This window comes from Seriola dumerili, unplaced genomic scaffold (assembly GCF_002260705.1).
Source record: "Seriola dumerili isolate Sdu_G_001 unplaced genomic scaffold, Sdu_1.0 BDQW01000550.1, whole genome shotgun sequence".
Lineage (NCBI taxonomy): Eukaryota > Metazoa > Chordata > Actinopteri > Carangiformes > Carangidae > Seriola > Seriola dumerili.
In genome coordinates this window covers 2,032,683-2,059,366 of record NW_019174805.1, presented here as the reverse complement: position 1 = coordinate 2,059,366, position 26,684 = coordinate 2,032,683, and the positions used below count along the sequence as shown (strand labels likewise).

The following is a 26,684-nucleotide window of genomic DNA, read 5'->3' as shown; positions in this document are numbered from 1 at the left end:
TATTTATTTCTGAATTCTACAAAAATCAATTAGCAGACTTGTAAAACCCTGTATAACCCATTTAAATCAACACCAGGTCTGCATAAATGAAAGTCTGATTATCATTGCAGGGAGATGCAGATTTCGCTCAGATTGATTTGAAAAGTTAACACTGTGTTAATATAATTTTTAATTACATCAATAATTATTATTATTGACAACAGAACAATGTTTTCATCATCAATTGATTTTTTTAAATTTTTTTATCACAGCTTCTCAGAGCTGAAGGTGACGTCTTCATGTAATTAATCTTTTCTCAGCGACGGTCCAAATATCAGATCCAGCAAATCATCAGTGGAGAAGTTGGAAACGGTGGATTGTGTTTTTCTTTCTTGCCGAGATGAAATTATGTTGTTTATTTATTTAACAGGGACGATGCAGTTTAACATAAATCCAATACAAAGCATGACACTGATGCACAGACAGTTTATAGCTGCTGCTAGTTTTCAGCTCACAGTGTAATTAAAACTACACACTGCAGATATGAAAGTAAAATACTATATTGAAATGCATTAATTATGATGTAGAATATAAGAAGAGACAAAACATGTGATAATATCAAACAATTAAAGATATATAAAGATGTACAATCTTAAAGGAGACAAATACTCAAACAGAACAATTAACAATTAATAATAGAATGAACTGAACATTCACTGTGATGGACGTGACGATCATCAGTGCTTTCTGTCCTGGATCAAGTGAAGTGTGAGCGTCTGAATTGCTTTAAGTGAAAGGAGAAAAAAAGTCTTTGTCTGATCTTTATGAGGTCACAATGTTTAAAATGTTTAAAGCAACATTTTAAAATGATCGTGTACATCATATACGCCACGAGGCTGACAGGCTCTGAGATGACAGGTGGAGTTAACCACGCAACCCGCCCACAGTGATAAACATCTCAAAGCAATTTACAATTTAATAAGTTTACATGTGATACGTGCGTAATGACGCTGCTTATCTGCCTGTTGTAACACTTCTCTGAAGCTGCACACGTCATGATATCACTGAGTCAAATACTCAGAGTAAAGCTGTTGTGATATTGTTTGTGGCTGCACCATTACATCAGATAAAGAAGCATTTAATAAACAATTCCCAAAGTTATAACCTTATGTATTTTATATTTTCACCCACCGGTCGCTGCTGCAGTCTCCTACAGAGGTCAGTGCTCTGGTTAATAACCGGTTTACACTGTCAAACTCTTACTCAACAAAAACAAAAACGGAGTTAATGATCAAAGAATCTGCCGCAACCAACCTGTCACACACACTTTAACAATTTCCTATGAATTCAGACTCAGAGTTTCTGAAACAATGCAGCATGTAATACGGTGAAATATGACAGTGAGGGGAGCTGATGAAGTATCCAGCTCTAACTGATAAACTCTCAGGCTGACGGCTCTCACAGGGATATTTATTTTGGGGAATGACAGATGAGAGATATTCTGTCAATTACCCCAGTGAGCGTGAAATGGCCTGTGCACGTCCTGTTTAATGAAACAGTCGTTGCGCGTCGCGCCGCGTGTGTGTGTGTGTGTGTGTGTGTGTGTGTGTGTGTGTGTATGGACACAAACAAGTTGTAAGAATAATGATGTTGTTGTTGAGGCGGGGGAAAGAGAAGGGGGGGTTCGTAGACAAGCATGTGATGAAGCTGTCATGGAGGACACGGGTGTTGGGAGCTTTGGGAAACCCTGAGCTAAATACTAAAGTGTCAAATGTATTGATCTTAAATCTACACAAGGTTGTGTAGTTAATAACCTCAGTACGTTATAGTGAAATCAAAATTTAATCAATGATTTGCCAACAGCATTCATTCAAATTAAGGTATTTATAAGTTTTGCTATTGCTACATAGCTAACGTTAGCATTAGCAGCTGTTTACTTACCAGTCTAGAAGAAACGTTGTGAGTTCAGCATCAAACTTCAGTCCTTTACTCACCAACAACTGTCTCCAGAGGTGGAATCAACCCTCTTGTTTTGCTTCTATTTCTATCACTTCTCTGTCCTCCACTGAAGCTAGCATGCTAACCAGCTAGCCCCAGCACAGTCGGACTGTCTCATCACTTTCCGTTACCGAGTCACTGTAGCGTCCAGGCTTCCCTGAAGAATTAGCTGAGTATCTGAGCACGTATTATAACCTCTTGTATTGGAAACACGTAGATGGCTGAAGCTCTTAGCAAGACTGGTAAGTGAACAGCTGTTAATGCTAACGTTAGCTACGTAGTGAAAATACAACTTTTTGACCGGTATCTATTTACCGACATAAAAACTGAACAGGACATTTTTCCATGTGAAAACAAGCGACAATTTGTTTCATATCACAGTTTCAAACATATCTTTGGGGTTTGTGATAAGCTATTGGTCGCTAATATCTAATATTGGCCACGATGATGTTAACACACCGTTAATTTAATTGGCAGCCATTTTGCAAAAACATACCCTAAATCTAAACAATGGTGGAATGGATTATTTTTACCCAGTTGTTGTCACATGATCATAAGTCTTATATTTACTTCCTGTCTTCAGATCAGCAGCTAATTTAACTTCCTGTCCGTTCACTATGGAAACCAAAATAAAATCTGTCATTTGTGCATTAAATTGCGAGCAGGACTTATTGAAGTCCGACTGAAATGGCTTTGAAATCTGCTCTGTAAATCACTCGCTCTTTGAGAAAAAAAACTTAAAGGGTTAAATTAGTTTTAATTCTGAATCTGAATAAATGTGATTTCAGTTGCGACGAATGTAATTTTCTTCTTACCATTTCAAAGGGGGCTGAATGACTGCAGACTCTGAGATCTGAAACACTGAAGTGTCCTTGAATGCACTAATAGTCCCTGCTTGCAGATGCATTTCCACAACAATATCAAAACACTGATTAAAATAGAGAGGGAGGCAAAGAAGGAAAACCACTCCTGGATGTTCCTTTTTAAAGACAACTTCTTGACATTACAGCAGCGTGAACTGTTTCTCACCATAACAATATTGCTGGTGAACTGGAGCAGAAATCCAGCAGCATTGTCAGTGAAGAGCTGTTATATCACCATGTTAAATCATACAGACGTGCCGGTGTGAACCTGGTGCTACCTGTGGCACTATTTCATATGACTGCGTGGAGTATAACTCTGCAACTCTCTGTCTGTTTGGGGGAGAAACTGTCCCTAAAGGTGCTACGTGCAGCATTTTACCATCCATAAATCAGCAGCACATAAATTTAGGGACACTGCTGTAATAACCATAAGGGACCTCGTTAAGGCAGCGCGATAATTCACAGTCGTCAGTTTGGTGAGAAGCCGAGCAAAAGAACGAGAGAAAGCGACAATGAATGATGCAGAGAGGCAGAGAGGAGCTGCAGGAGAAATGTCCTCGAAATTGTTTTTTGATTATTCTGTTCTGAAAATGAGTTAAAAACTGTTTTTAAATAAAACGCAGATGTTAGATAATGCAGGAATAATTAATTATCTCTAAATACTTTCTGAAAAACCATCTTCATTTGGCTAAAAGGGCAAAACCTTGAGTCATTGCTCCATTTCAGAAGCAGAAATGATGAATAAAGATGTTTGACTCATACTGTAAATGTAGTTCACTTAAAAGCTGAATGAATTAAAGTAAATGTGAAGCCTAATCGTGGGAAAAATAAGATATGCAAATTATGAAACATTATGTAATAACAGCAGGACGGAGGGGACTGAACACTGTAGAAGTTGTTAAAATTATATTAAAATTAAAATGATAAAAAAGACCTTGCTGCCATGCTTGTACTTCTTTCATGGGAGCGGTAGTTTTTTTCTGTGCCCAGAAAGTGATGGTTTAACTTTGTTTATATCACGAAGGTTTCAGCTTCTAATTTGTCTTAACTTGTCTTTGCATATGGACGATAAAACCTCCAGAACATGTTTCAGAAAGACCGAAGACTACTGTCATTTAGCTACTTGGCTAACGCCCCTTAGCGCGGCTAACTCATCACTGGCTTGTTTGCAAGAGATATAAAACTAACTTCTTTTTTATTTTATCACAACTTTCTGTGAGTTAATAACTTTAAAAAAACAAAAAACAGATCATCTAGCAGCTGCTCCTTCATGTTTGGTTGTTACAGAGCAGGTCACAGTTAACACCTCTATAGTTCAGGTGTGTGAGCATGACGAGTTACCGTGGCTACAGATTCTTGTGTGTGTGTGTGTGTGTGTGTGTGTGTGTGTGTGTGTGTGTGTGTGTGTGTGTGTGAGGCCTATGTGTAAACAGGCCTCATGAAACAGATGTGAGTGTGGGAGGTTGATGTCGTCCTTCTGACCAAACTATATTTCTGCTCTATTACACGTTACACTGACTCACCACCTCATGTGACTCTTATATATTGTTCATATATATATATATATATTTGTAGTGTGTGATCGTGGGATGTCTGTACAGTGTGTGGGCAGCGACTCTGTGTGTGTATCTGTGACTCTGATGATATATTGCTCCCTTTTATATGAATTGCTTTGTTTCTGTGTTTGTTTGTATGTACAGCCGTTCCTGAACCCGGAGGGGGGGTCGGACTGTGACGTGGTCCTCCTGAACCGCTGGAGTGTGAGGAACTACCAGGTCCAACGAGGCGACATCGTCTCCGTCATGTGAGTAACTTTTAAAAACAACGCAACACACACACGCACAGACACAGGGTGATGACATCAGCAGCTGCAGGTAAGTCGTGTGATGGTTTTAGAAAGGACTTCCACGCCTCAGGTGTACCTGTCAATCAGTGGTATGGTGTACTGTGTGATCCGGATCAAGACGACCGGGAGGTTGGTCCAGATGTTTCCCGCAGAAAATATTTTCACTGATCTAAAAATTTCCAGTTCCAGCCACTCAGATAGCGCCACCAACGCCAAGGACAGTGTCAAAAAACATACACCTGACTTCATAGAAAAAAACATACAAATTCATAGTAAATGATCCAGATCTGTCCCTGGTCCGTTTCCCATCCCTCCACCAAGTTTGGCTCAAATCAGTTCAGTATTTATTGCGTAATACCGCTGACAAACAGACCAACACAGGGGAAAACATATACATAAAAGTAGTAATACACAGGTGTATATAGGTGTATTTAAAACATATTATTCAAATTTCAGTTTTGTGGCATTATTCATAGTTAAACCAAGTGCCACTTGGACAATAAAACACTATAAAACACAATATCAGAAGATGAAATAAAAAGTAGAACAAAACTAACAACTGAGAACAAGTCTGATTTGTTATATTTTAAAAAGTTCAGGAGTAATAATGTGAAATGCTTTGAGGACATTTTAAATGGCGACTGCTTCTGAAATGGTAGGTTTGTGGGAACAATAGGACCAGTCTTCATCTGGCCTTTCATGGCTGCAGGCAGATGAGTAATTCATGTAAGAAGTGTAATTTATTTGTCAGACTGTCAAAGCCGAGCTGTCAGTGCCGCAGTGATATTTCACTGCTTTTACTTGATGACACTGCGAGTGCTGCAAGTACCTTTTATACTCATTGTTTGTTTTTGTTGTTCTGATATTGTTCTGCTTTTTGACGCCATCTTACTTTTGTTAATCAAATTTTTGGATGCTATCACCAGCAAGCTAATTGATGCATTAGAGCTTTCAGCCAATCAGAAGCTTGTGAAATATGTAGAGAGAGAATTAACGCCTCATGATTGTATCCCTCCACCAACCGGTCAAGTTGCAGCAAATATGGTCACAACCTCCACTTCTGTTGCTGAGTGACAGCGTTGAATTATGACCAGAAGTGTTTTTGCAGAATATTATGATGTCACAGTGAAGTTGACCTTTGACCTTTTGGATATAAAGTGTCACCACTGTTTGAAAATGTATTTTATTTCCAATAAATAGACCGGCTGTGTGAGCCATTGCGGCGCTGATTTATCACCAGGTTTTGCAGCTAAAGTTCGACTAAACTGAACGTTGACCTCAAATATTCTGACCTGCACAATCATGTTTTTATCTACTGCTCTTTGGCTCTGATGCTGATGATGTTACTGTGGAGGAGAATGGAGATTAAAGTTATTTAATCCTGCTCTTATTCCACCGGGACTGTAGCATGTAGCATCCCAGTTGGTGGTTCAATGTGTTGCTGTATGTGTCTGTTGTGTGTTTCATTTCGAACCTGCTGTTACGCATCCAGATGTCTGAGTAGTGCCACGAAAACCAGAGTTTTGGTAGTCAGCACCAATACCACTTCAACTCCACGATTCATTAAATGAAAATATTAATTTAAAAAGTCAGTGTGACATTTTAACAGACTGTACAGTGATGAGTGTAGCTGCTATTGTTGTGAGCACCGAGCCATGATCTGTCACTACATTAGCATAAATAAGCTAACGTTAGCTTGTTTATGCTAACATGGTGACAACTTATAATGTGAGCTGTCACCATGTTAGCCTAAACAAGCTAATGTTAGCTTATTTATGCTAATTTTTATTTATTCTCGTTTAGGCCAACGTTAGCTTGTTTAGCTCATAACGTGAGTTGTCACCATGTTAGCCTAAACAAGCTACCGCTGGCCTAAACAGGTTAACGTTAGCTTGTTAAGTTAGCTTATAAGTTGTCACTATGTTAGCCTAAACAAGCTACCGCTGGCCTAAACTGAACTCTGTGTTGAGATCTGATGTCTGTCTCAGTCAGTCTGAGTTGTTTCCTCTTGTGGCACCATTTCCATTCTGGCTTTTATTTAGTGGTGCTTTGGTACTTTTGTTACTGTACCTGCATTTGCTGCTGTCATTCTGCGTGTTGTCGTTATTGTTTGGTGTGTCTGCCTTCGTCTTCTCTCCGAGTTCTCAAGTATCTACAACATCTTCTGTACTTAGGGTACTGTAGAAAAATGAGTACCGCCACATTTCCACATCGACTTTGTCAGTCCTCGAGACATTGCTCGTGGTGAGAAGCATGGCTGTGCCTCCGGGCTAAAACGCAGGTGTATTGTGGGGCTGAAAATGTTTTGGTGGTTTTTTTGTTGTCATTACAAAAGCAGTGTTACAGCTCCAGCTGTGGTACAGCACAGGTATGACTTCATTCCTGTTCAGCGCTGCAGCAGGGGCCTTTGGAAATGAGTCCACACCACAAACTGTACGTCACTTACATGGAGCAGCTGTAAACAGAACCCCGATGACAGCGTGGTCCAGTCAGACACATCGAACACGAGCACTAGGAGCCGTCACCGCTCATTAGACAAACTTTGCCTGAGACTCACTCTGAGTTTTTTTTTCTTGTACATCTGAAAGCCGCTCCGAAGTCTCTGTGACGTCAGTCCTCGGTCCCAGACGCCCGCGGTTCCATTAACACTCACGTTTCTGTGGAGAAGCTGCGGCGTCGCCAGCTGCTCCGAGACCAGCCAAAAGTGAGATTTCACACGAGGAAAGTGACAGATATGACTGCTGTTGGGAGCTTTTAGACGGTGCTGTCAGGCTTTTCATTTTGAGGTGTTTGCTGTGAAGCCTGTGGAGGTACACAGACTAGTGACAGGAGGACAAACCCACTTCCATAATTACCCCTGGATGGCAGGGACATGCTGTTTTGTTTTTGTGTGGAAAAGAGATGTTTCTGAAAGTCTATTCCTGGCAACTCAGAGAGCAGCAATTTCACCTCATCTGAGGCTGAGAGCTGCTCACGTTTAGCTCCTGTGTTGTGGCTGAGCTCTGCTTAATGTGGCGTTCTTGACATAATGATGCAGCGTCACACAGCTGGACAGACACTAATTACACAGAGCTAAAAAATAAAAACTAGAATCACCTCCTTGTGGTCATGCACCTCCTCCACTCGGATTAGTTTCAGGTTTTATCCAGAGTCAGAGAAAATATGAACCATTTTTGTGAAATTTTGTCCTAAAAAAAAATGGTTTCTGAGGTCACTGTGAACTTTATCTTTGACCTTTGACCACCAACTACTAACTAATCAGTTTGTCCTTGAGTCCTAAAGAAGGTTTGTACAAAATTTAAAGAAATTCCCTCAAGGCTTACAGAGATATTACATTCACAAGGCCCAAACTGCGTTTTATGAGGTCAATGTGACCTTGACCTTTGACCTTTGAGCACCAGAATCTCACCAGTTCATCCTTGAGTCTTAGTGAATTTTTGTGCCAAATTTGACGATGTTCCCTTCAGGCGTTACTGAGATATCGTGTCCATGAGAAGGTGGCGAACAGATGGACAGCCTGAAAACAATATGGCTGCTGCTCTGACTGTCGCCAGCGCGGAGGAACAAAAAAAGAAAAGGAAATGGCGACGCTGATTCTGTAAAGTTCATCTGAGCTCAGAAACACTGACATTTAGATTCAACCTGCCCCCCTTGTGGCATTATCAGCCCCCCCCCTTCCTCCCTCTCTGTCCCTTTCTGTCTGTTTGTCTTCCCGTCTTGATGCCCACCTGTTTACCTGGCAGCCCCCTCTTTGAAGGAGGGATTTTTTTTCCCTCAAAGCAGCAGATAAGTGGCGTCGTCCACACGTGAAACAGATCTGTATCAACTCACCTCATCGCCGGGGATTTTGTTAAAATCCCTCATAAAGCCGCATCTATCATCCGCCAAGAATATTGGCTCGGATTTAAATTTCAAATGTGATACGGCAAAACTACAGGGGAGGGGGGGGGGGGGAATCCTGCTTATAATTGGCACTCATTTTAAAGGAAAATTGTTCAAGGGAATATTCCAGTCCATGGAGTAATATCTTATTTACAGAACGCCTCTCATTTTCAGTGCATGCTGGCAAAGGAAAATGATTGTGTCCCTGTATTTGTGAGCGGCCGTACAGAGAGCTGAGCGCTGCCACGGGTGTTTGTCATGCTCTCAGCACAGACCATTACAAACCTGATTGATTTTATGTTCGACTGTGAACAGAATCATTTGCCTCTGAGCGGCCTCAGAACTGATTCCTGCAAAATATCATTTTCTCCGGGATCGGGAGGAAATGTTTCTTTGGGGCTGTAAATCGGCGTCACGAGAGATGAATGGAGTCCCCGCTGCTGGCCCGCTTGGTTTTTGTTTACGTTGAAGGGTTAGATGACAGCCATCTTGGATCGGCGGGGGGATAGAGTGCGGCGATGGTGAAGTTTCACAGTCTATGAATATTCATTGAAAACATGGAAGCCTTCAAACGAGCCGAGCTTCATTCCTCTGCGGCGTCGTCCTGTTGCTGATTCTGACTCTGGGTTATGGGTCTGATTCCACCTGCGGAAACTCGGGGAACGAAGGGCAAACTGAGGAGTCCTGGATTAAAACCTCTCCCTGGTGACCTCTGAGAAAAATCCACTCAGTGCTGATGTTCAGATAATGACTGGAACTGGGTTTCAGAAAACTGTGACACTTAGAAACAGCTAGTTTGTGTGGAGCAACATGTTTTTAATTAAGTTATGTTTAAAGCTCCACTTACTTCAGAGCCAGGCTAAGAACAGCTGGAGCATCCGGCTCTGAAACAGCTTTGAACCAAGGCTCTGATTAATACTCTCAATAGCTTGTGAATAACATGTACATATTGTTGTGACTGCTTCGTTGTGACATCACAAAGTTCCAGAAGTCCTGACGGCTGGTTTTAAGGCTCAGTTTCTGAATACAGGCTGTGTGCATTTCTCTGTGGACTGAGGCTTTGATACTTTCACAGTATTAATATAGAAGCTAGAGCTGATCTATAATCACACTACACATGGACACAGACCTTTACACTGGATGGGAGCTTCAGAAAACTGAATCAACATAAAACTGTCTTCAGTGAGAGAAACTTGTATCTTGTGGTGTGGTTGAATTGTTTCACTAAAGAGAGGAGTCTGCATCCTGTCTCCTTAAACAGACACAGATGGATTTCATGTGGCTTCATTCATCCCTGTATTCAACTCTCTCACAGCTTCACAGCTTTGTTCAACGAGAAGCATAAAGATTTGCTCCTTATTTTGTTTTAAAATTTCACACTAAGTGTTTGAATTTACAATTTCGTGAATTTGTCTTCGTCCATTTTTTTTTTTTTGATGAGTATTTTTCCAGGAGCTGAGACGATGTGGAAATGACGACCTGCTGTGCAGATCTGTCCGCTCCAGCTCGAGGGGATACTTGTGTTCCTCAGCAAAATGTATGAGATTTTAACCCTCGGAGTAATTGAACTCCCCGGTTATTGTCCAAACTACAGAAAGTATAAGCTCGTCTGCTGAAATAGAAACGTAAAAGAGTTAACAACTGAATCAGGAGCTGAAAGCCTCCCTGACAGCGTTCAGACTCCTGCCGCCCTGTGAGCATGTTTTCATCCCTGCCACAGTTCATTTTAATAAGTTCTGTCATTTCAGCTCATTACAAAGACTGTCTTTCTTCTTGTTATTTTTTACCTACATGCCTCCTTCACCGATGTCTCCCGAGATTAAGGCAGACGCCAAAACCACATGTTTAGTTGGTTTTTTTTTTTCCTTTTTTGTTTTTCTTTTTGTTGATTTTTCACAACTGCTAAAACACACAGGAGAGGAGCAAAAAAACAAAAAAAAAGAAGAGAGGAAATGAAGTACAAACCGTTCAGGTGAGGAAACATAAAAAGCCCATGGGGTTTCTAAAAGCATCTCAACCCGAACGAGATGACAAACAGAGATGCAAATGACAAGAGAGGAAACGCAGGAAAAACAACAACGCAGAAATAACAAGGAGAGGAAAAGGGAGGGATGAAATAAATGAAGCCTGTTTGTGTGTTTGAGGCTTCAACATGTTGGTAATGGAGTTATAACTGATGATGAACAGATATAGTAACAGATTATACTGTGATACCTTTTGTTAAAGAGGACAGTTTATTTTTGAGTAAATCAGTTTTTAGGTTACTCATAACGTAACCCCTTGTTCTCTACATCATCAAGGTGTTGATGAGAGAAATGAAACGACCTTCAGACTAAAAACCTTCACCTCATACGGGACCACAGATCAGAGTGTGTTATTCACGGCTCAGATTGCATCATATACACATGATCTCTGCACGTTCAGGAAACTTCTGCCATGCGTTCAGTAAAAGCATCGACCTCCGGGGCTGAAGAACAGGAGACAACACTGACGTGGTTAAACCTGCAGTTCCTCTAATGGCCACTAGAGTCTGGCTCCAACAGTGAGTCAGTCCCCATAGACTCCCATGTTAAAATGTCCAACTTTACAGCATAAATCAACATGTTTACAGCCTGGTACAGAAACTGTTTTGGTCTCTAGAGCTAATTTCCTCCTTCATGACACCTGTTTATATAACTCACCTGTTTACATTTTATTAAGACTTAAAGTTATGGAGGATTAAGGGTGTGGCCTCTTCGCGGTGTTTAGCTGCTAGCTGTCTTCTTGGCGTAAACAATTCAAGTCACTGAACGTGAACTTTCTGTGTTTGTGGTGTTGGAACCTTTCTGAGGATTTTTTGCTGTAAATATCAAACAGATAAAATGTATTGTTTATGGTTAATTGACATGGGGAAGTCTGTGCTCCTGATTTTTGAGTTGAGCGAAATATGTTGGCACTAATTAGCAGGTATCATGCCTGCATTCGCCGTGCTTGGCTTGTTAGCTTTGCTCGTTAACTGGCTTATTAGCCAGCAAATGGATTAGCCTTGGGTTAGCCTTCGAGCAAGACGCACAGCTATGCTAACAATGTTGACGGGGGCATCTCAGAGATAAAAAGTTTGTTTGTTTCACAGTAAAATGATGAATTGAGCCGCCATGTCTCGTTCTGTCTGGAGCCTGAAAAAACAAATCTGCAATGTTGTTCTCTGGGAAAAAAAAAAAAAAAAGAACCAATGTAATGTCTAGTATTTTATTTAATATGTTAGGACTAATTAATAGGTATCAGCTTAGCTCATTAACTAGCTAATTAGCCAGCAAAATGATTAGCCTTAGGTTAGCCTTTCAGCAAGGCTTCCTGCTGTGCTAACGATGCTAACAGTGTATGCCTGCTACCGGCATTTGCTGAAGGCTTGGCTCCACACATGCTCCACCTCTTTGCCCATGTTTGGATTAGCTGGGATTTAAGGGCGGAGTCTGACACTGCCAGGATGGAGACGGTGCAGCAGCTTCAAAACCGCTCTTCAGAAACGTTTGGGTCACAGAGGCTACGGCCATCTTTATTTACGGTCTATGATTCAGTGACGTTGACCTGTAGGAGCAGAGAGAATTGTCCAACAATATTTGGCCCCTACATTTACATTAAAGCTCTTACCTAACGCCAAGTTATTCTACATGAAACACTGGACTTCCATACAAATGCTCATACAACGTCTGGTGTTCAGACCCGTCGGGGTTCATGTAAATCCCAGTCTATGAATGAGTATGAGCTCCCAACATCTAATAACAATCACTGCCTTCACATTAAGAGAGGCACAGGAGCTGCAGCCAGTTTAATAAACTTAATAAACCAGATGAATACAGCAGTACTTTCATTCAGCGATAAATGAAGCAGGCTGCTGTTAATTGTGTGTGGATGAGCTATAAATTACATCGCAAGTCTGGCAGTGCAACACAGAGCGTATGTAGTGTCTTTTTTCTTTTGCCTAATTAGCTTTAACATAAATCGCTGTGACTCTGTTAGTCTCAAATATATGGAATAAAAACATTAACATGAGGGAAAAGATGTTTAAGAGGAGATCAAATGGAAGATATTTGATTTCTATTAAGAAATAATGTCGTGTTTTCATACTTTTCTACCCTTAAATGAAGTAGAACCAAATAAACTGGACTCTCTTTCCTCCAGTGAGCTCACCACACCTTCATACAGTATGACCACACTGCTTCACACATTTTCTCACATGGCGTGATCTGCTGTTATGCGTCAGACGGCAGCCGCCTCCTTCGGCATACTTCATAAGGAGACGGTGAAGGAGGAAATGAGTGGAACGGGCCACGGCGTCTCGTCTCATGTGGTCAGATTCCTGCTCAGCGGAGCAGGAAATGAAGCACTCACGTCTTCTTACAGTTAAGATTTATGGCCTCGCCGATTTGCTAATTAGCTGGTAAATAATCAGGAGTAATCCAATAAGGCAGAGAGTGGAGGGGCCTTATCACGGCTGTTTACCAGCTGAACGCTGAGATTTAATGGATTCCTCTATGAAAGGGACTGTTTTAGAAGTGTGTGTGTGCGTGTGTGCGTGTGTGCGTGCGTGCGTGCGTGTGCGTGTGTGTGTGTGTGTGTGTGTGTGTGTATGTGTGCATTTGACTGTGTATTAGACTCTCTCCTCTTGTGATTTCTCAAGCTTGTCGTTTTTTCAGTAATACTTAGAGGACATGTTGAAATCAAGACGACATGACGGTGGACATCATTTCTGTGTGTTTTCAAATATCAGAACAGTTGGGGCGCCGTGAGGCTCCGTCCTAATCGCAGCGGCTCGGGTTCAAATCAGAAAAAAGGCAAAAAAATGAACTTTCCTTTAAGTTCTTTAACAGTTTAAAGGAGCTATTTGTACGTTTTGCTATCGCTACATAGCTAACATTAGCATCAACAACTGTTCATTTACTCATCTAGAAGAAATGTTGTGAGTCAGCATCAAACTTCATTCCTTTACTCACCAAGAACTGTCTACAGCTGTGGAAAGCAATCCTTGTTTTGCTTCTATTACTATCACTTATTTTCTTATACTGAAGTTAGCATGCTAACAAGCTAGCCCCAGCCCGTCTCGTCACTGTAGAGTCCAGTCTGCCCTGAAGACGCAGCTGCTCAGAGGACGTATTATAGCCTCTTGTCTTGTAAACGCAACAATGGCTTGAAGCGCTTGGCACGCCGCTCCCGGCAGGAAACCAGCTGCAGAGAAAAGTCACATTTAGCGCCTTTAAACTGAAACAAATTCCTGCCAGTATTTATCCTGACACTTCAGCTGAAAGACATTTAAGCTGCTTCAAAAGTTTTCTGATGAACATTTAACCAGTCTCTCTTTTTTAATCAATATCTTCTCTTATAGTCGGTTATAAATATCAAAGTAATTGAATGGACGGAGGCTCTGTAATCAAAAGGACATTTCACACTTTGAAAGGTCAGAACTGCTGCTCCACTGGTCCAGTTTGAAACAACCTGAAAAACAAGAAGAATATGGAAAAATGTATGAAATTTAATTCTAAGCACATAGTTTGTGGGGGAAAAAAAAGAAGAATAGACTGGAGGATTATTAGAAAGTGCATAATAACCCCAGATGGATTTATTGAGACAGGAATTAAATGGAGAGTATTTATCATGAGAGAATATAATACAAACTGAAAATGTATTACAGCATAAAGCAAAGCAAGCAGAATCTGTGGATACATAAATGTCCAAATACACATGATGAGCAGCTGTAAGTCGTATTTACATTAATAAGTCAGAGTTCATTATTTCTGTCAGTGCAAACTATAATCATAGCATAGAACAGTTGGTAGAGAATAGCTGGGAGTCCCTAATCTATAAGACTATACATGGAATTCATGTGGGGCTCTGAAACTAATTTCCATTAAATTGGTATTAAAGCTTCACTAATTAAATAGGCCCACAGAGGCCTCAGTCTTAAAGAAGGAAAAACACTCAGCAGCTCGTCCAGTCCGAGTCTCAGTGTGAGGAAGACACAGGTGTGTTTACTGGAGCCTGCTCGAGACCCATGAAACCGGTTAGTACTGTACAGTGTGTGGTGTGAGTCTGAACAAAAACACAACAATAGCACTAATAGCTGCTAGATGCCGGTTTGAGAAACCTCTCTCAGAGATAAAAAAGTAAACTGATCCATTCAGTCGTTCTGTCTTTTACCTCCTCATTCTGTCTGGAGGCTGAAAAACAAAATCTTTTACTTTTACTTTTTACTCTGGGGGGAAAAAAAAGAAAAAATGTTGTGCTTGGCTTTTTAGCTTAGCTCGTAAACTGGCTTATTAGCCAGCAAATGAATTAGCCTTGGGTTAGCCTTCGAGCAAGACGCCCAGCTATGCTAACAATGTTGACGGGGGCATCTCAGAGATAAAAAAGTTTGTTTTTTTCACGGTAAAACGATCCATTCAGCCGCCCTGTCTCGTTCTGTCTGGAGGCTGAAAAAGAAAAATCCACAAAAAAAAGAAAAATTATAATGTCTCGTATTTTATTTATACGTTAGGACTAATTAGCAGGTATAGGCTTGTTAGCTTAGCTCATTAACTAGCTGATTAGCCAACAAATGAATCAGCCTTGAATTAGCCTTCGAGGAAGACGCCCAGCTGTGCTAACAATGCTAATGGAGCGTATGGTTGTCACAGTAATGATGGAGTTTACAGAAGCGTTCATGGTCCCCAGAGGATGAAACCTGCAGACTCTGCTGATCCACTCCCTTTCCCATGAGGTGGACNGATGCTAATGGAGCGTATGGTTGTCACAGTAATTATGGAGTTTGAAGCAGACTCTGCTGATCCACTCCCTTTCCCATGAGGTGGACACTTTTGGTTAAAGTTAAATATCTGGACAAACCAATGGACTTTCATATAATTTGTTCCAGACATCCATGGTCCCCAGAAGATGAACCGCTGACCTTTCCTGTAGCGCCAAAGTCAAAATTGGTGAAAGTTTCCTCTTATTCTATGAAATATAAACATCTACTTGACAAATTGGGAAAACATTTTGTTTATTTTATTCATGATTCCCTCAAGATGAATCCTAATGACTTTGCTGAGCCACTGAATTTTTCCTGTGCCACATTCTTATAGCTAATTTAGAACTTGCTGTATTTTTCCACTACAAGTTCATGATATTGCAGTAATTACAAAGATAAAATAGATAGTTTGTTTGATAAAGGAGACAAACTCATCTGCCTCTGTTGTCTTCTTTGCCTCTCCTCCTCTCTGCTGTGATGCATGTTGGGTAGCAGGATGTGTCGGCGTTGGCCAACCGCAGTGGGTGTTGTTCCTCTTTCGGGGATTCATCTCCTTCCTCTCCCCTCGTACCGACATCAAAGCGAGAGAGTCTGCCGCTCACGCAGATCTCCTCCCAGAGCGAGCTGGGAATTACCTCCATGTGTAATATTTCCTCGTCCGTCCGTTTAGCGGCAGCTCGTCCCTCCCACCCAGCGCTGTTAGTCAGTTGACATATTGAGGGCACGATGAAGGCTGTACGTTAATGCCGGAGGGAGCGACACACTTAAAGGCAGCAGGTGGAGGGAGAAAAAAAAAGAAGAGGGAAACAAGTCTTCCTAACCTATCGGGGTGCAGTTTCATATTTAATGACATAAACACACATCTTTTCCTTTCATGGCCTTTCTTCTAACTTTCCCTCCAATGAAGATAGTTGATGTTTGAATGTGGGTTCGTTTTATTTTATTCATTATTCAGAAAGATCTATTTAGAGGGGGTGGACGCAATAACAGGAACACTTATACAATCAGCCCTCCAGTAAATACTGCCTTTCAGTAATCAATCTGGAGAGTGTATTTAGTCGTGCTGTTACTTTGCATTACATTATATAGGCAGATGTTGCTGCGTGTTGCACACTGTGTGTTTGTGTTTCTAACGTTAATGTTGAAGGGATAGTTTGGGTTTTGGGGTTTTGTGTAGAATACAATATTATATACAATAATATTTTCAGCTCTTTATCTTCCTGCCAAAACAGCACTTTCCTTTGGCACTACAATTTTCAACCGCTGAACTACCGTATTCCTACGCACAAGCGCGACCACGGAGCGCACTGTATCACGCCGCCGTCTGATTCACTCAGCTGACCTGCGGCTGTGGTGTGAGACACTATGAAGCTTCATTTAAACAGATATAGGATTGTTTTAGGTGGGGCGATTTTCAAAGTGTCTAAAACACGTTTTCTTCTCGTGGCCCCGCCCACAGCAACACATCGCTCTGACGCTCTGTCGGTGCTCCCGGTGGGATGTCCGAACTGAGAGCGTGCTGATCGCAATCTACTGCAGGTAATGTACCGGTTATTCATGGGTACCTCACACAACTCCAAGTCAAATAACCCGAACTATCCTTTTAACGTTAACGACAGAGCGGTAAGGTGAGGTAAGGTTACCTTCACCTGGCAAGAACCTTTCGTGGTTGTGCTAAAACCATGAAAAATCTCTTTGGAAAGAGGTTGGAGTGGATGGTTCAGTGTCCATGGTGATGAACATGGTCTGTGATAAGTTCTCTCCATGTTGGATTACACAGGCTGAAGATGGTTTAACTCTGCTGACGTGCTCTTGAGCCTCGTCCCGCAGTGGAAAGCTGTCGCTGCTCCGTCGTCTCTCCCCGCGTGACGACCAAACATTAAGCTCGACGGCATCGGTGAATGTGAATGTGTAAACAGGTTTTAAGTGCGACATGTGGAGCTGAGCTGGAAGTCGCAGCTGCTCCACCTCCTTTAACCCGGCGCTGGAAATGAGCTTTGATCCGGGCTAATTCTTCTGCTGCTGGGAGGCTTTCCTGTGGACCCCGAGCTCCCAGCAGGCTTTGTGTCACCACTGTTTTAACACGGTTATGTTAATCGGCCGTGTGGTGGTGCCGCATTAAAACCATGGTTGGGATTTAAACAGAGCGCTGACACGCTGAAGACTCGACAAGAATCCCAACTCTTAAACTTTTAATAATAACTCTGTTTCCCTCAGATTGATGTTTATTTTCATTTTGTCGTCATACACTCTGACCTGCGGCGATCTGTCATGAAGAATTAGCTGAGGAATTTCTTTTTATATCTGAGTTATATAACCAGGAACTGGGATTTTGAGTGTAGTTTTACAGCTAAATCAATACATGGTTTTATAGAGGCAGCTAATTTATTGCAATACAATACGCTGCGTGGCATCGCTCCATTAAATCACAACTCTTAGTGGTTCATTTTCAAGGTAATGATGACAAATTAAGACGACATAAACCTTGAGTAAATTTAAGTTTATATTTCCCAGTCAGCTCCTCAGCTCTTAAAGTACATCCAAGCTGCTGATAGAGTTTCATGCACTTTTAGTAATCAGCTTATGAGCTCTGATTTTTTTCAGTATTCCCCTTAAATTTCCTCTTAAGAAGGTTGAAAGTCAGATAAAACATTTTCCCGCTGTGTGATGACTTTAAAGAGTTGCATTGCTCCTCATTCACTCCAGAGCCAAACGGAGGCTTTTTCACTTTAATTGTTTAAAATACTCAAATTTAAAAAGACATTTTTTCTTTGTGTTTGCGTTGTTGGATGAAATAGAAATATGCTGCATGTCCTGTGTCTCGATTGGTTCACATTTACCTTGTAATTCAGCTTGTTAGATGTTTGGTGGCTCTGAAAACTTGACTAGACTTTCACATGAAGTTGTGAGGGATGGGACTGCGCTTGGCCGCCTGGTGTTGAAGGAGTGCGCACATAATTTTAGCTGAAATATTCACATTGTTTAAAGCATCTTATCAACAGTCTCATTTTCGATTTGCATGGGATGTTTTTAAAATTCCTCTGGACCAAGCATCAACATCCAAGGCTGAAACATGAAGCATCAACACTGAATAACCAGAAGCTGCAGTTCCTCTAACGACCACTAGAGTCTGGCTCCAACAGTGAGTCAGTCCCCATAGACTCCCATGTTAAAATGTCCAACTTTACAGCAGAAATAAACATGTTTACAGCCTGGTACAAAAACTGTTTTGGTCTCTAGAGCTAATTTCCTCCTTCATGACACCTGTTTATATAACTCACCTGTTTATATAACTCACCTGTTCACATTTTATTAAGGACTAAAGTTATGGAGGATTGAGGGCGTGGCCTCTTTGAGTGACAGGTGGGTGAGCGTATGCAGTCTCAGCTCCACACACGCTCCTCCTCTTTGACCATTTTTGCATTAGCTGGGAGTTAGGGGCGGAGTCAGGCACTGCCAAGATGGCAATGGCGGAGCAGCTCGCTCTGAGCTTCAAAACCGCGTCACAGAGGCGGCGCCCATCTTTATTTACAGTCTATAGTCTGGACGTAACTGAATAGATCTGTGAGCTGTGATGGTGTAGCATCGAGATGTGGGTCCCAACCTCCAGTTCATATGGCTTCTACTTCAACATGACTTTGATTTGACATGATTTAGCAGCCAACACTTCCTGTCATTTGTTCTTGAGGTCAACTTCATCCACATAAATTTCCATGAGGTTTTCTTTAGAAAACCGTGGACGTTTCTACCTGGGCTTCCCTGATCTGTTCCTCTATGAGAGCGACCAACGGAGAAACAACAACTACTGCTGCTTTCTCACTGTGCCCCCGTCTTTCAGTTGGTAAACTGAAGTTTTACCAAATCCTGTCAGTTGTGCATCACACATCTGTCTTATCATCAAACCTTGTAAGTGAAGTGGTTTGTTCTTCGTTTCTCCACATCGGCAGCAGCCATCTTGGTTGATCATCAAAATGCTTCAGCGAGAAACCAGCCCCACCTGTCTCAGGACGGAGGGAAATCTGTCTTGACTGGTTTCCAGGGTAACTTATTTTAAAATCTGTGTTTTCTGTGTCACAACAGGAAAACAAAGGTTGGCTGCATGTTTATTTTGAACCCTGTTATCTGAAGATCATAATTTAACATGATTTATCCCGTGAGATGATAAAACCAGAGGTAGTGGACTTGCACCGACTGTGTTGACTTTTTGTCTTTGCGACACAGCTGACCCTCAGTCACAGTTGGACTTTACAAACAAACAGCGGGTCACGCTCTGGACAGGTGTGGACTACCTGAGCAGTGGGGAGTCATCCATCTCCTCTGCTTCTATTCCCCAGCCGGCTGGCTGTGACTTCTCTAACTCCCCCTCGTTTAACCCACATGTTAACCTTCTTCTCCGAGGTGAAGCCGGTGATGAATGGGCGGTCGTACGGTCAGGGTTTTGTATTTGAGGAGGAGGTGGTGGTTCATCCACCGACTCACTGACAAAGAATGATTATTAGTCCTTCAAGACCTCTGTTTTTTTTAGACAACATGATGCAGGTTTCTATCTGTGTTTCTCTGTCACTGCAGACATTCATATTTATAGTTTGGGGATTTGGTCCAAGGAAAGGAGACGTCCTCAGTCCCACCTTCTCCTGTTTCAGTTTCCGCCCTCGTCCTATTTGTCTGGCTGCATTTGAACAGAGATAATCTATATAATCTATAGAGTATTCTACGAATCTTCCTTCTCTGAGCTGTAGAGCTTCATCATAAAAACACATCAGTGAGTCATGCTGTTGCACTGGTTGAACACACACTATAGTTTATTTGACTCAGTCACACACACACACCATCCTGCTGCCCCAAATACTCACTAGAGCCCCAAATGTGGATTAATCCACCGCTGAAAATAGTCCCCAACAATCCTGCTTGATTGATTAGAAACTACAGAGAGCAACTGTTTTAGGAAGTTAAAGAACCTCGAAACTAAAGAAGTCAGAAAGACACCATGACTGACTGTTTCCACCTTGAACTGCAGTGGACCAGTGACGTCACAGCATAAGGAACCAATCCTGTCAACTTGAGGGGATGGGGGGGCGGGGCTAAATAAACCTGAAACCATGTCAATACAGAGAGAGAGAGTTAGCATTAGCACAACTGCTAACACTGTGTCAGCCTCTGCCAGTTACAAGCTAACAAACAACATAAACAAATAAAAGATGCTAACTACGCTAACAGTTCTGAAAGATGCTGACTACGTTAACCATCTGGATACTCGCTGCTCTCTCACCTGTCAACCTGGAGCGAACAGGTGGTGGGCGGGCTCAAGGCCTGATCCAAATTTCTAAATCAGGAAGTAAGAGTAGATGAGCTTCAGACCCAGTTTTCATGTGGGAAAACCATGTTAAACTAAATATTAATCATAGTAAATTTTAAATGTTCGAAGGGGAACTTTAAGGAGCGTCTTTAAATATGAAACTGCTGCTGCTCTGTGGAGGAAAACAAAAAGCCAAAATCACAGCTGAGAGAGTTTCTAGTCTTCAGACCTTTCTGAGCGGCTTCACGTCCATCAACGATGCAAATGAAAATCAATGGCTCACAAACAGGAAATCGTTGGCTTCCAAATGAGAGAAGGTAGCGATGCCAGTCACACCTCTGGGAGGCTGATTGATGAGGAACAAGATGCACCGAGGACGCCGGGGCCCCGAGGGAAGTCAGACAGCGACGTTAGACCCGCCGCAGGAGGTCCACCAGCACAACGCTGTGATTTAACAGGAAACGATTACAGGCTGCCGGCTCAGAAACAACACAGTGAATGACCTGAGACTGATTGGACGTTTTTTATAGATTGACTTATTGGTGGATCTGATGGATAACATGAGTTTAGAAGTGAGTGAATGTGTTATTATTATCCTGCAGGGACAGATAAAGGACTCGTCATCCTCTCGGAGTAGCTGCCGCTGTGACAGTGATGCTCCTCTGCGCTAAGTAATGTGCTTTTCATATTTAAGGCGCTTCCTCCTCTCATTCATCTGCTGTTGAAACGTCAGCTTCTGAAGTCTTTACCCGGCGAGGACTGGGTTGGCCGCAGGAAACGGCGGCAGAGTGCCGTCGGCAGAGGAAAGGCAGAGTTGACTGATAGTGCAGCATCCGCCCGTTGCCTTGGCAACTTAGCAAAACTACAGACGGTGGAAGGAGGAGGAGGAGGAGGGTGACAGGAAGCCAGGTTGTCTGAATGCAGCGAGGATGACATGATTGACAGAACTGGTACAGAACACACAGAGAGAGTGGAAGTGGCAGTTTGTGCCGAGAGTGGAGGGAGAAGAAAGAAGCTCCCAGACAACGGCTGTGAGATTCGACATGACAAGCCCTGATCTGCTTCACATGGATTATTCCTGTTTACACGCCCTCTCGGCGCGCAGGATGAGGGGAATATTTGATGCGAGAAGTTTTTCAAACTGCGGGTTACCCCAGTCAGACGCCGCATTAAAGTTTGACGGCGTAGGTGGAATATAAATTCGGAGCCGAGCTGAGGCCTGAGATTAGCGGGATCCGTTCCACGCCTGATACCCGGGTCCTCGTGTTGCCACAGAGCTGCCCTTGGTGTGTCTTTGTCATTTGTCATGTTTAAAGCAGGGCTGTCGGGGGAGTGGAGGGCTTTGTTGTGAGGAGTGGTGGGTGGGGGGGTTGGGGAGGGGTGTGTGACAAGCCTCAGGCTATGGATCATATTTCATCGTTTAAGCGGTGCATCGCCTCCAAACTCCCCGCTGTCCGGCTCAGATGAGAGATAACAGTGGGAGGCTTCGCGCCGACAGCTTTGAGGCCTCTTCATCACATCAGTGAGCCGGGGCTCTCGGAGGACCTCGGTGAGGACCACACCCCGGCCAACAAAGCCCAGCAGCGAGGCGGGGAGGGAGGATTTGTAATGTCACGGGCAGAAGCTGCGAGGTCTCAGAAACATTTATCTTTATTGACAGCGAGCGACTGCAGCAGCGGCGGCTCGGTGTTGGCAGTTTCTGCACGTTTGTGTATTTAAGACGAACACAGACAGATACAGAGCGTCGACTGTAGGACACGACAAGTCAGATAACTTCATCTAACTGGCACCTTTCAAAAATAAAGCTACAAAGTAGTTTTCAGAGTCAAGGACTCAGAACAGAAGCAAAGAGAATCAATCAAACCTGAAGGGAACTGAGTCTGAAGAACCCTGATGTTCTTCAGTGGCCACTTTCAGCAACTTAAAGTTATAAACTGTAACTTTTCCATATTAAAATGTCTAAAAACATCTAGACCTCTTTTCTATATGTTGTTGAGCTGTGTTCTTACATTTTCCCAAATGTTTCCATTAATTCTCAAACCAGAGAAATCATCGCCCGTCTGTGACATCATATCCTCTGATCATGTGTCAGCGCCGTCAAAATTTACTCTTATCCAGTTTTAAGTCACATTTTTAAGATTCACTTTTCGCACCTTGCTCATTTTCAACTCTACGTTTGAACCAGATGAAGGATTTTAGTCGTCAGACGTCTGGATCTGACGTTATCAGAGAAACAGTTTTTATTCAGTGTTTCTGCTGGTTTTAATCCCCTGGTGTGTTTGTTGTGGAGAGGAGGAAACCTCTGAGGAAAATTCAGCTGCTGGTCAAAACCTCCTGAACCACCGACACTGAAGGAATCCAAACCAGGAGAAGCCGATGGCAACAACTCCCATGATCCCACGCTGCTTCACGACGTCACCCGGTGTCGTCTTTTATTATTGTTTTGTTTGAGAGACCTCTAGTGGCAGAAGTTACCAACTCTGCGTTTAATTTGAATTTTTAGATGTGAAATTAGTCAAAAAAATAATAAAAAAAAACTGTTTATGCTGAATTTAATTTCATTCTTTTTCTATATGAGCTCCATGAATCAGGTTAATGATGGATCATCTTCCTGACGTTTAATGATGACGATTGAAGCATCAGTGCAGTGCTCCTCTGCTGTTCTTCTCGTCGACCCGTCTAACGAGCGGGAACAAGTATCGACATGCCAACCCATGTTTAATGGTGAACTGTGGGAATGAAGCTCCTGCACCCAGTTCCAAAACCAGGCGTAAATACAGCTTCATAAACCTGACGAAAATAATACGTATGGATGTTTCTCTCCCTGTGCGCACACAGTTTAATGTCTCTGGCCTCCGGCCGGCTCCAATCACTGGAAAGAAAACATAGATTTGGGCAGTAAGTCAGAGCTCTGGGACCAGGGTGGATCTGAGGCACAGTATACATCCTGCACTGGGTGATCAGGGCTTAAAGAGTAACTCCACACTAAATCTGCTTTTATTGAGTTAGTAAATTACATGTACAGTCGCTTTATTCCACGTCTATTGATAGTGGAGAAAAGAAAAGGAAAATATTTCCCTCTGAAATGTGGAACAGAAGCAGAAAATGTCATATACCTCAAATTTGATTTACCCAGCTCACAGGTTCAACAACATACTTAACCACTGAATCTTTGGCACAAAGCAGAACTGTGGACAGTACACATGTGCAGACTCTGTGGATCATTTCTTGGCAGAATATGAGAAAGACTGAGTCAAAGTCATCAAAAACATTTGTGATCTGAGTCATGACTGAGGACACAAAGGAGAGAATCCACACAGGAGCAAACATCAAGGACAAAGAGTCTGTCTGCTGCTTTTTATTAATTCATCGAGTTTCAAAAACTGCAAATGTGCAAAACTTTGATACTATTTGATAAGAAATCATGAAGAATTGGAGACGTGTTCATCTGTACGACAAGTTCTGTGTTTTACACAAAGAGCATGAAGTGAATTTCTGGCTCTTTTTGATGTTGGGTAGATTGCGGGGTCCCCGTCTGTTTCTCATCAGCTCCTGCTAATTGGAAGCTACAGTGCAGACGTGCTGCTGGCTGAGCTGAATGACTAAACACAGCTTTCTATTACTGCCAGGCCTGAGTGAAACACAGCAGAGTGAACAGGTGAGAGGAGGCAGGTAGTTTGTTTTCTTCTCAGGTGACACAGTCCCTACAACTTCATGTGTGTTTGTCTGCAGTGTTTCCTCAGTTCTCAGTTGTTTGTTTGGCAGCGTTAATGTCTGTAACTACCAAAGTGAACCGATGAATACAAAATTTTATATCACGATTATAGTGACCGAAATGATCACGTTATCAATGTGCTGAAAATGTTGAAAAAGTAATAAAACAACAACAACCTGAAATCATTTCACCAAGTGACTGTTTGCATTTCGTTCCCTCATGAAAAGACTCATCATTTGTTTTAAACCACACTAGTGTTGGAACAGAGCGTCTACATGTATCAGAAGGATAAATTGTTGTGTTTAATGACATTTATTTCTTTTTCTTTTGTTTTTCTTGTTCAAAAAAAGCATTGCAGCTATGTATAAAGGTCAGTGCGAAATATTTTGTCCAGTGCAGAGGCCAATTATATGTAGACAGCAAGTATGGTCAGTATGAAGTCAGTATTAGGTTTTGTTATATACCAGAAATGTTGACTCTGACGCACCAAAATATGTTTCATTTTTCACGATTATTAATATAATTTCCGTGCTGTAACGCCTCTCAGCCTCTCAGAGCACGACACTCGGTGCTGTTAAACCAGAAACAGCGCGGCTGCACTGCACTCGGGGGTGAAACAGTGAAACTGCAGCCCCGACATAAGTTTCAAAAACACACAATCAACCATCAAAGCATCTCACACGGAGGTTTAGCAGCTAACAGCTCGCTGTTTCTCTCCTGCGAAACTCGTCTGCCAGTGTGAACGGAGTCAATCGCCCTTGTTTAGCTCGCCTGCTCACTTATTCGATGTTAAACGGTATTAGAGGCTGAAAAATCTTCCTCGCTGCTCGCCGTGCATGCGTCCGTGCGGAGATTTGTTGGTGGTTGATGACGTACAGAACATAATGTGAGTCGACTAATTAACCACGGTAATAAACGGTTACAGTGATGATTAGAGTTTAAACGGTGATACTAACCCCTCTGGCATTTCTACTGTGATAAAACAGAAACTGTTTCATCTCCAGTCTCTACTTGTCTGACTTTGCTGCTCTTCCCGCAACTCTCAGCTCATTAAACCACAGTGTCAAGTTTTCAGTTTGTGCATGTGCTCAGTTTAGAGGCACGTTTGATACAGCTGAAGTTTTTGTTGTTTTATCCTCTTTATTAGAGAGTTTGAAAGCAGACAGATGAAAACAAGGAGAGAGACGCTGACACACAACAAAGACCTGATCCGAGGCGAGGTTTCCAGAGCTCAACGTGTCTTTTGTTCAAATTAATTTGCACTCAGCCCACGCAGCCTGATCTTCAACCAAACTGTGGGATTGTTCTTGTTCCCGTTCCACTTGAGTGACAAGCTAACAGGTGACTTCACGTCAGTTGTCGTGGTAACACACAGGAAAAATTATGTTTTCACATGATGTTTCCTGTGTGGGACAACACGTCCAACAGATCACTCACAGGTCAAATATCAATCAATCAAACTTTATTTGTTTTCATACAAACAATGTCACTCAAAATGCTTTACAGAAAAAAAGTAATGAAACACACACACACACACACACACACACACACTGAACAATAAATGACCAAGTAATAAATAAAAACAATAAAAATAAGACAATAATAACAGGAACTGAGGAAACACTTAAGACTTGAAAGCAAAGGTAACAATAAAGATAAAATACTGAAATACTACAACAGAGGAAATTAAAGGTAAGATATTAAAAATCAAATAATTATTAAGACAAAATGCTAAAATGCTAAAAGTAAAACCAGAAATAAAATAAATAACCAGAAATAAAAGTAAGGAATTAAAAGCAAAACAATCCAGAAAAGAATGACATCATAAAGGGACAAACCGGTAAAACACATATTCACGTATGAAGTGTAGTTTATTTGAATTTTGAGTAAGTGTGTTTTTCAAATTAGCTTTTGTTGCCTCAACGTCTCTTTACCTGAAGCGCAGAGGTGGTTTCTTTAAGAACGTGTTCAGTTGAGTTTATTTTTGCAGCTTCATGTTCTTCACCTTTGTTCAGACTTGTGTTTTGGTTTGAGGACGGACTCTCGCACCTGCTGCTGCTGTCGTTGTTGTTGTTGTTGTTACCGTGGTTTTACGTCATGCTGCGTTTGTCATTTTTTGGTAGCCACGGCCGTTGCTATGGTTACATTTCTGCCAAATTCTTTCTTGGGTTTTCGAGCAGAGACTCGAGCGGTGGCCTGTGTCTTCACCTCGTCTGGAGGATTCAGTGCTAATGAGTGACTCGCTGTTCCTTTAACCTGGACTGAAGCACAGGACGCTCCCAGCTGTCCGACTGAACGCGCTCAGTTATAAACAAGCAGCAGGAGAACGAAATGGAGTATAATTA

General features: G+C 42.1%; 1 protein-coding gene across 2 annotated transcripts in view; it reads left to right on the top strand.

Annotated features, from left to right (window-relative positions):
- The window catches only part of immp2l (inner mitochondrial membrane peptidase subunit 2), a 139,218-nt gene that overhangs the window by 20,668 nt on the left and 91,866 nt on the right, over positions 1-26,684 (top strand). For both annotated transcript variants that reach the window (XM_022764626.1, XM_022764625.1), the window contains exon 3: positions 4,541-4,644. In XM_022764626.1, the coding sequence (XP_022620347.1) occupies positions 4,541-4,644 (104 nt within the window). The remainder of the gene's footprint in view (positions 1-4,540; positions 4,645-26,684) is intronic.